Here is a 10,000-nt window from a genome sequence, read left to right on the forward strand (position 1 = left end):
CAACCCCGCCGACTTGCCCCCCCCCCCCCCCCCCCCCCCCCCCCCCCCCCCCCCCCCCCCCCCCCCCCCCCCCCCCCCCCCCCCCCCCCCCCCCCCCCATTCAACCCTCGCCATCCAACCGGAACTGGAGGATGAATGCAGGGAATTCGTGGACAAAGTCTGCGATACTTTCGCCGCGAGCACAACCGGGCAGGAGGTCAAGGGCGCGGCCATGATCAACGCGAGGTCGTCGGATTCCAATGCCGTTGGAGGGGCTGACTATGTGGAGGTGGGTTTAAGAGGTATAGGAGGGAGGGCTGGCTATGTGGAGGTGGGTTTAGGAGGTTAAGGAGGTTTATGAGGGAGGGCTGACTATGTGGAGGTGGGTTTAGGAGGTTAAGGAGGTTTATGAGGGAGGGCTGACTATGTGGAGGTGGGTTTAGATGTAGGAGGAGAGGGCGGGACTATGTGGAGTGTGGTTAAGGAGTTGGTTCGGAGGTTTGGGAGGGAGGGCTGGCTATGTGGAGGTGGGTTTAGGAGGTTTAGGAGGGAGGGCTGCCTGACTATGTGGGCAGGTGGGTGTTTAGGAGGTTTAAGGAGGTTGTGTTTATTGAGGGAAGGCTGACTATGTGGAGTTTTGGGGTTTAGGATGGTTAAGGAGGTTTATGACGGAGGGCTGAATATGTGGAGGAGGGTTTTAGGACGGTAATTGGAGGTGGTTTAGTAAAGGAGTTTATAGGAGGGAGGGCTATGACTATGTGGGAGGTGGGTCGTTAGGAGGTTTAGGAGGTTTTATGAGGAGGGCATGGCTAATGTGGAGGTGGGTTTAGGGAGGTTTTTAGGAGTTATAGGAGGGCTGACTATGTGGAGGATGGGTTAGGAGTTTTGGTATAGGAGGAGGCTGCTGGCTATGTGGAGGTGGGTTTTAGGAGAGGGCTGGCTATGTGGAGGTGTGGTTTAGGGTAGGTTTAGGAGGGAGGGCGCACTAATGTGAGGTGGGTTTAGGAGATAAGAGTTTATGAGGGAGGGCTGACGATGTGAGGTGGGTTTTTAGGAGGTTTTAGGAGTTAATGAGGAGGGCTGACTATGTGGTGAGGTTAGGTTAGGTGGTATTAGGAGTAAGGGAGAGGCTGGCTAATAGTGTGGAGGTGGTTTTAGGAGGAGGTCTGCTATTGGAGTGGGTTTAGGAGGTTAGGAGAGGGCTGGCTATGTGGTAGGTGGGGTTTAGAGTTATGAGGAGCTGGCTATGTGGAGGTGGGTTTAGGAGGTTTAGAAGGAGGGCCTGGCTATGTGGGGCTGGGTTTAGAGTTTTAAGGAGGGAAGGGACATGGCGATGTGGAATGTGGAGGTGGTTTTTAGAGTTTATGAGGAGGGCTGGCTATGTGGATGTGGGTTTAGGAGGTTTAGGAGAGGGCGGCTATGTGGAGGTGGGTTTAGGAGGTTTAGGAGGAGGGCTGGCCTATGTGGAGGTGGGTTTAGGAGGTTTAGGAGGGGAGGGCTGGCTATAGTGGAGCGTGGTTTATGAGGTTTAGAAGGGAGGGCTGACTATGTGGAGGTGGGTTTTAAGGAGGTTTATGGAGGGTGAAGGGCTGACTATCGTGGTGGTGGGTTGTTTAGGAGGTTTTAAAATGTGGGAGGGCTGCTATGTGGGAGATGGGTTTTATGGAGGAGGAGGGCTGCTATGTGGAGGTGGGCCTTTTAGGAGGTTTAGGAGGTATCTGGAGTGGGGTAAAGAGTTTAATAGGGATGCGGCTGGGACTATGTGGAGATGGGTTAAGGAGGGAGGGCTGACTATGTGGAGGTGGGTTAAGGAGGGAGGGCTGACTATGTGGAGATGGGTTAAGGGCTGACTATAGTGGAGATGGTTTATGAGGTTTAAGAGTTTGGAGGTTAGGGAGGCTCCTGATACATGTGGAGGTGTGGTTAAGAGGAGGCTGACTATGTGAATGTTAAGGAGGTTAGAGAGCTGACTATGTGGAGATGGGTTAAGAAGGGAGGGCTGACTATGTGGAGGTGGGTTAAGGAGGGAGGGCTGACTATGTGGAGGTGGGTTAAGGAGGGAGGGCTGACTATGTGGAGATGGGTTAAGGAGGTTTAGGAGGTTAAGGAGGGAGGGCTGACTATGTGGAGGTGGGTTAAGGAGGTTTAGGAGGGAGGGCTGGCTATGTGGAGGTGGGTTTAGGAGGTTCAGGAGGTTTATGAGGGAGGGCTAGCTATGTGAAGGTGTAAAGTTTAGAGGTTTGGAGAGGCTACTTTGAGGATGTGGTTAAGCGAGTCTGACTAATGTGGAGGTGGGGCTTAAGGAGGCTTGGTAGGAGTTGACTAAGTTGGAGTGGTTAAGATGGAGGGCTGGACTATGTGGAGGTGGGTTAGAGGTTAGGAGAGGGCTGACTATGTGGATGTGGGTTTTAGGAGGTTTGAGAGGGAGGCGCTGACTAATGTGGAGGTGGGGTTTTAGAGGTTTATGAGGGAGGGCTGACTATGTGGAGGTGGGTTTAGGAGGATATTAGGGAGGGGGGACATCTGGACTATGTGGAGGTGAGGCTGACTAGTGAGGACGGTTGAGCGCAGGAGGTTTTGAGAGGGCTGACTATGTGGAGGTGGTTTAGGAGGTTTGAAGAGTGAAGGGCCTGGCTGAGTATGTGGAGGTGGTTAGGAGGTCTTGGAGGGAGGGGCAAGCTATGGAAGGAGGGAGGGGCTGACTATGTGGAGGTGGGTTTTAGAGGTTTTTTGGAGGTTTAGAGGAGGGTCTGACTATGTGAGGGTTTTAGAGTTGATGAGGAGCTGACTATGTGAGGTGGGTGGAGGTTTAGGAGGGAGCTGGCTAATGGAGGTTGGGTTTATTTTTTTTGAATTTTAGGAGGGAGGGCATGGCTATGTGGAGGTGTTTTAGGAGGTTTTAGGAGTTTTGGGGGAGGGCTCTGGCTATGTGGAGGTGGTTGTATAAGTTTAGGGAGGGACTGAGCTGGCTAGTGAGGTGTTTAGAGTTTGATGAGAGGCTGGGTTATGTGGGAGGTTTAGGAGAGGGTGCGGGCTGGACTATGTGGAGGTGGGTTTAGGAGTTGATTGCTGCGGAGGGCTGACTATGTGGAGGTGGGTTACGAGAGGCTCGCTAGGAGTGGGTTAGAGGATATGTAGAGGGAGAGCCTGGCTATGTGGAGGTGGGTGTAGGAGGTTTAGAGTGTTAGTGAGTTTATGGAGGGCTGCTATGTGGAGTTAGAGGGTTGCTATGTGGAGGTGGGTTTAGGAGGTTTAGGAGGGAGGGCTGGCTATGTGGAGGTGGGTTTAGGAGGTTTAGGAGGTTTTGGAGGGAGGGCTGGCTATGTGGAGGTGGGTTTAGGAGGTTTAGGAGGTTTAGGAGGGAGGGCTGGCTATGTGGAGGTGGGTTTAGGAGGTTTAGGAGGGAGGGCTGGCTATGTGGAGGTGGGTTTAGAGTGGCTGTTAGGAGGTTTTAGAGGAGGGCTGACTATGTGGAGGTGGGTTAAGGAGTTGATGAGGGCTGCTATGTGGAGTGGGTTTAGGAGGTTTATGAGGGAGGCTGAAATTGCTATGTGGAGGTTTAGGAGGTTATGTGGAGGGGATGACTCTGACTATAGGAGGTTTAGGAGGTTAAGGAGGGAGGGCTGACTATGTGGAGATGGGTTAAGGAGGTTTAGGAGGTTAAGGAGGTTTGGGAGGGAGGGCTGACTATGTGGAGGTGGGTTAAGGAGGGAGGGCTGACTATGTGGAGATGGGTTAAGGAGGTTTATGAGGGAGGGCTGACTATGTGGAGATGGGTTAAGGAGGTTTAGGAGGGAGGGCTGACTATGTGGAGGTGGGTTTAGGAGGTATAGGAGGGAGGGCTGGCTATGTGGAGGTGGGTTTAGGAGGTTTGGGAGGGAGGGCTGGCTATGTGGAGGTGGGTTTAGGAGGTTTAGGAGGGAGGGCTGGCTATGTGGAGGTGGGTTTTATACGGCGGGGAGGATGACTATGTGGAGATGGGTTAAGGAGGTTTAGGAGGGAGGGCTGACTATGTGGAGGTGGGTTTAGGAGGTTTAGGAGGGAGGGCTGACTATGTGGAGGTGGGTTTGGGAGGGAGGGCTGGCTATGTGGAGGTGGGTTTAGGAGGTTTAGGAGGTTTAGGAGGGAGGGCTGGCTATGTGGAGGTGGGTTTAGGAGGTTTAGGAGGTTTAGGAGGGAGGGCTGACTATGTGGAGGTGGGTTTAGGAGGTTTAGGAGGGAGGGCTGGCTATGTGGAGGTGGGTTTAGGAGGTTTAGGAGGGAGGGCTGGCTATGTGGAGGTGGGTTTAAGGTTTAGAGGGAGGGCTGGCTATGTGGAGTGGGTTTTAGGAGGAGGGCTGGCTATGTGGAGGTGGGTTTAGGAGGTTTAGGAGGGAGGGCTGGCTATGTGGAGGTGGGTTTAGGAGGTTTATGAGGAGGGCTGGTCTATGTGGGAGGGGGTTTTGGAGGTGGTTTAGAGGGTTAGGAGGTGGGCTGGCTATGTGGAGGTGGTTTATAGGTTTAGGAGGAGGCTGGCTATGTGAGGTGGGTTTTTTAGGAGTTTATGTGGGAGGCGGCTGGCTAAGTGGAGTGGGTTTAGTATGAGGTTGATGAGGGTTGGGCTAACTATGTGGAGGTGGGTTTAGGAGGGTAAGGGAATGACTATGTGGAGTGGGGGTTTAGGGGGTTTAGGAGGGAGGGCTGACTATTGGAGGTGTGTTTAGGAGGTTTAGGGAGGCTGACTTTGGAGGTGTTTATGCTGGCTATGTGGAGGTGGGTTTAGGATTTAGGTTTAGAAGGAGGGCTGGCTATGTGGAGGTGGTTTAGGAGGTTTTAGGAGGGAGGGCTGGCTATGTGGAGGTGGGTTTAGAGTTTAGAAGGAGGCTGATAGTGGAGGTTTGTTTAGGAGGGTTTAGTAGTGGGCTGACTATGTGCAGAGTTTAGAGGGAGGGCTGGCTATGTGGAGGTGGGTTTAGGATGGAGGCTGGCTTTGTGGTGTGTTTAAGAGGAGCGGCTATGTGGAGGTGGGTTTAGGAGGGAGGGCTGGCTATGTGGAGGTGGGTTTAGGAGGTTTAGGAGGTTTTAGAGGGCTGACTATGTGGAGCGCGCGCGGCGTCGTATGAGGGTGGGATGACAATGTGGAGGTGGGTATAGGAAGTTTAGGAGGGATGGCTGGCTATGTGAGGTGGGTTTAGGAGGTTTAGGAGGAGGGCTGGCTATTGGAGGGTGGAGGTGGGTTAGGAGTTAAGGGAGATGGCTATTGGAGTGGGTTTAGGTTAGAAGGAGGGCTGGCTATGTGGAGGTGGGTTTAGGAGGTTTAGGAGGAGGGCTGGCTGACTAGTGGAGGTGGGTTTAGGAGGTTTTGGAGGGAGGGTTGGTATGTGGAGGTTGGGTTTAGGAGTTTAGGAGGGTGGGATGGCTATGTGGAGGTGGGTTTTTAGGAGGGGGCTGGCTCTAGGGTGGGTTTAGTTTATGAGGGAGGGCTGGCTATGTGGAGGTGGGTTATAGCGGTTTAGAGGTATAGGAGGAGGGCTGCTATGTGGAGGTGGGTTAAGGAGGTTAGGAGGTTTAGGAGGGCTGGCTATGTGGAGTGGTAATGGGTTTAGGAGGTTTAGGAGGAGGGCTGGCTATGTGAGTGGTTTAGAGGTTTTCCGGAGTTTAGGAGGGATTTAAGGGAGGCTGACTATGTGGAGGTGGGTTAGGAAAGGTTTAGGAGGCGGGCTGGCTAGTGGAGGTGGGTTAGGAAGAGGGCTGGCTATGTGGGTGGGAGGGCTGACTATGTGGAGGTGGTTTAGGTCGGTTTTGGTGGGAGTGTTGGCTATGTGGAGGTGGGTTTAGGAGGGTTTTTGTTTTTTTTTTTTTTTTTTTATTCTTTTAGGAGGTTTAGGAGGAGGGCTGGCTATGTGGAGGTGGTTTTGACGTTTAGGAGGTTTAGGGGAGGGCTGGCTATGTGGAGGTGGGTTAAGGAGGTTTAGGAGGGAGGTGGACTAGGTGGAGTGGCGTTTAGGAGGTTTAGAGGGAGGCTGCTATGTGAGGTGGGTTTTCGGAAGGAGGGCTGGCGCATGTGGGTGTGAGGTTTTAGGAGGTTTTTTAGGAGGGAGGGATGGCTAGGGAGGGTTGTTTAGGAGGGATGGATGGCATGTGGAGGTGGTTTAGAGTTTTTTAGGAGGGAGGGCTGGCTATGGGAGGTGGTTAGCGTGGTTTAGGGGGGGGGGGGGGGGGGGTGGGGGGGGTGGGGCGGGAGGGGGCTATGTGGAGGGTGGGTTTAGGATGGTTTAGAGGAGGGCTGCTATGTGGAGGTGGGGAGACTTTAGGGAGTTAGAGGGAGGGCTGGCTATGTGGAGGTTTATGAGGGAGGGCTGACTATGTGGAGGTGGGTTTAGGAGGTTTAGGAGGGAGGGCTGGCTATGTGGAGGTGGGTTTATGAAGGTGGGGCTGACTTCGTGGAGGTGGGTTTTAGGAGGTTTAGAGGAGGCTGCTATGTTGGAGTGTTAAGTTTAGAGGAGGGCTGGCTATGTGGAGGTGGGTTTAGGAGGTTTAGGAGGGAGGGCTGGCTATGTGGAGGTGGGTTTAGGAGGTTTAGGAGGGAGGGCTGGCTATGTGGAGGTGGGTTTAGGAGGTTTAGGAGGGAGGGCTGGCTATGTGGAGGTGGGTTTAGGAGGTTTAGGAGGGAGGGCTGACTATGTGGAGGTGGGTTTAGGAGGTTTAGAAGGGAGGGCTGGCTATGTGGAGGTGGGTGTAGGGCTGGCTATGTGGAGGTGGGTTTAGGAGGTTTAGGAGGGAGGGCTGGCTATGTGGAGGTGGGTTTAGGAGGTTGATGAGGGAGGGCTGGCTATGTGGAGGTGGGTTTAGGAGGTTTAGGAGGGAGGGCTGGCTATGTGGAGGTGGGTTTAGGAGGTTTAGGAGGGAGGGCTGGCTATGTGGAGGTGGGTTTATGAGGGAGGGCTGACTATGTGGAGGTGGGTTTAGGAGGTTTAGGAGGGAGGGCTGGCTATGTGGAGGTGGGTTTAGGAGGTTTAGGAGGGAGGGCTGGCTATGTGGAGGTGGGTTTAGGAGGTTTAGGAGGGAGGGCTGACTATGTGGAGGTGGGTTTAGGAGGTTTAGGAGGGAGGGCTGGCTATGTGGAGGTGGGTTTCGGAAGGAGGGCTGGCTATGTGGGGGTGGGTTTAGGAGGTTTAGGAAGGAGGGCTGGCTATGTGGGGGTGGGTTTAGGAGGTTTAGGAGGGAGGGCTGGCTATGTGGAGGTGGGTTTCGGAAGGAGGGCTGGCTATGTGGAGGTGGGTTTAGGAGGTTTAGGAGGGAGGGCTGGCTATGTGGAGGTGGGTTTAGGAGGTTTAGGAGGGAGGGCTGGCTATGTGGAGGTGGGTTTAGGAGGTTTAGGAGGGAGGGCTGGCTATGTGGAGGTGGGTTTAGGAGGGAGGGCTGACTATGTGGAGGTGGGTTTAGGAGGTTTAGGAGGGAGGGCTGGCTATGTGGAGGTGGGTTTAGGAGGTTTAGGAGGGAGGGCTGGCTATGTGGAGGTGGGTTTAGGAGGTTTAGGAGGGAGGGCTGGCTATGTGGAGGTGGGTTTAGGAGGTTTAGGAGGGAGGGCTGGCTATGTGGAGGTGGGTTTAGGAGGTTTAGGAGGGAGGGCTGGCTATGTGGAGGTGGGTTTAGGAGGGAGGGCTGGCTATGTGGAGGTGGGTTTAGGAGGTTTAGGAGGGAGGGCTGGCTATGTGGAGGTGGGTTTAGGAGGGAGGGCTGACTATGTGGAGGTGGGTTAAGGAGGGAGGGCTGACTATGTGGAGGTGGGTTTAGGAGGTTTGGGAGGGAGGGCTGACTATGTGGAGGTGGGTTTAGGAGGGAGGGCTGACTATGTGGAGGTGGGTTTAGGAGGTTTAGGAGGGAGGGCTGACTATGTGGAGTAATGTGTGTGAACGTATCTTTGTATATGTGTGTGTGTGTGTGAGCGTCCGTTTATTTCTGAATATAAGTCTTCACTCTATATATATGTATGTGTGTTTCTTTGCACATCCTTTAACTTCCCAACTTCTCCCCTCATAGATAAGTAAATCGCCTTACAAAGCAAGCTGGGGACAACAGTGCAAGGCAGTGTTCAGAAGGTCAGCCATGGAGAACATCCGGGAACCGATGGTCCTTCGAGTCAAGCTGTTCCAAACTTTGGTAAGTGGAATAGCTTTTTCTGGTGTACATTTCTGTTTTTTTTTTTTTTTTTTTTTTTTTCGTTGAGGGCCGGTGGTAGCCATTAATGTTTTTTTTTGTACTTTTTTATGTATACGTTGGTGTAGATAGTTGTTTTAAATCTATTTATTTATCTATTTTAATATTATTATTAATTTTATTTATTTATTTATTATTATTATTATTTTATTATTATTATTATTATTATTTTTTTTTTTTTGGGGGGGTGGGGTATTTATGGATGTACATTGGTGGGTTATATATATATTTTTTTTCTGACATTTACTATGTACATTGATACGCGATGAAGTTCTTTGGCATTTATTGATGTCCACTCTCGTATAAGGGCGCTTTTGATGATTAATTTAATGACCTTTGATGTAAGTATCTGAATGGACTGCATAGATATGAATTAATGATTCTGAATAATATATATAGGAAAAAATAATATCGCAGAACTTGGGAAATATATATAAGATATTCATTCTGTGTACAGAAGCATAAAATGAATATAATAAAAACAAAATGTCTTTATGAATTCTGTCTGTTATGTTATCTTCAGATATGTTTGTATGTAAAGATAAAACATGCAGGATGACATTAAACGATTGCCAAAAAATGCATGACAAATGTACCTATAATTAAGTCGAAAGTTCCTGATTTTATCTGAGGTAAAATGGTCCTTCAAAAATAAGTCTTTTTGATTATTAACTCAATGTATCGGTAGGATTATATGGATGCATATATATACATATATATATATATATATATATAATATATATATATATATATATATTATATATATATATATATATAGTGTGGATGACGAATGAGAGATTGTGAGTGAGGAGAGAGAGAGAGAGAGAGAGAGAGAGAGAGAGAGAGAGAGAGAGAGAGAGAGAGAGAGAGAGAGAGAGAAAGAGACAGAGAGAGAAATATTGATAAATGGAAAGACACATTTAAATAGATAACAAGACACAGATAATTAAATTAGATAGCTAAGCATATAGACAAGCAGATAGACAGACAAACACACAGAACAGACATATAATTTGATAGACAAATAGAAAAGGAAAAAATGTAACATTACGTCATACTAAAGCAGATGCCGTTTTCTTTCTCTCCAGCTGATCGGACTTTTGGTGGGACTCATCTATTTGGACCAAGACAACGACTACATCGGCGTTTCTAACATCAACGGAGCAATATTTTTACTTCTCACCCAGATGAGCTTCAGTAATACTTTTGGAGTAGTCAATGTAAGTTTTTTTTTTCGCTACCAGTATCAATGATAGTAGTGATAATAGGTTATTTATTTCTTATTTCTGAATATTTTTTGTTGATACAATTATTTTTTTAATCATTGTTATCATCATTGATTGTAATGGCAGTAGTAGTAATATTATTACTTATATTGATATTTCTGTCGTTATTGTTATCATTATTGATATTATCAGTACCCTCATCATTACTATTATAACTATTACTGATGATAATAATAGTAATAGTGTTAATATCATCACTATTATTAATTTCGTCGTCATTATTACTATTGTTATCATCATTATCATTATCGCTATTGTCATTATTATCATTGCAATTATCATAATCATCATATCATTAGTTTTACCTATTGTATTATCATTATTTTAATTATCACATATCGTATTATCATCACTATCACTACACTATCACTATCTAAGTAACAATAATTAATATTAAGCCATTGAAGGAGACTTTATAATACAATATAAATTATATCCAAAATTTTGGAAAATTTTCAAAGCAAAACGGAAAAATATGAAAAATATAATATATAAACATCCTGACTGATGACTTCCTTCCTCCGCCAGGCATTCTG

General features: G+C 48.8%; 1 protein-coding gene across 1 annotated transcript in view; it reads left to right on the forward strand.

The window, feature by feature from the left end:
• Window positions 1-106: 106 nt before the first annotated feature.
• The window catches only part of LOC122254569 (protein white), a 14,570-nt gene continuing 4,676 nt past the window's right edge, over window positions 107-10,000 (forward strand). Inside the window, exons 1-4 of the mRNA XM_086533318.1 lie at window positions 107-268; window positions 8,002-8,121; window positions 9,267-9,398; window positions 9,993-10,000. The exon at window positions 9,993-10,000 is cut by the window's right edge and continues 221 nt beyond it. Coding sequence (XP_086389444.1) covers window positions 212-268; window positions 8,002-8,121; window positions 9,267-9,398; window positions 9,993-10,000 — 317 coding nt within the window. The 5' untranslated portion in view covers window positions 107-211. The remainder of the gene's footprint in view (window positions 269-8,001; window positions 8,122-9,266; window positions 9,399-9,992) is intronic.

This window comes from Penaeus japonicus, unplaced genomic scaffold, assembly GCF_977035675.1.
Source record: "Penaeus japonicus unplaced genomic scaffold, GWHDUDI00000001_assembly GWHDUDI00000039, whole genome shotgun sequence".
Lineage (NCBI taxonomy): Eukaryota > Metazoa > Arthropoda > Malacostraca > Decapoda > Penaeidae > Penaeus > Penaeus japonicus.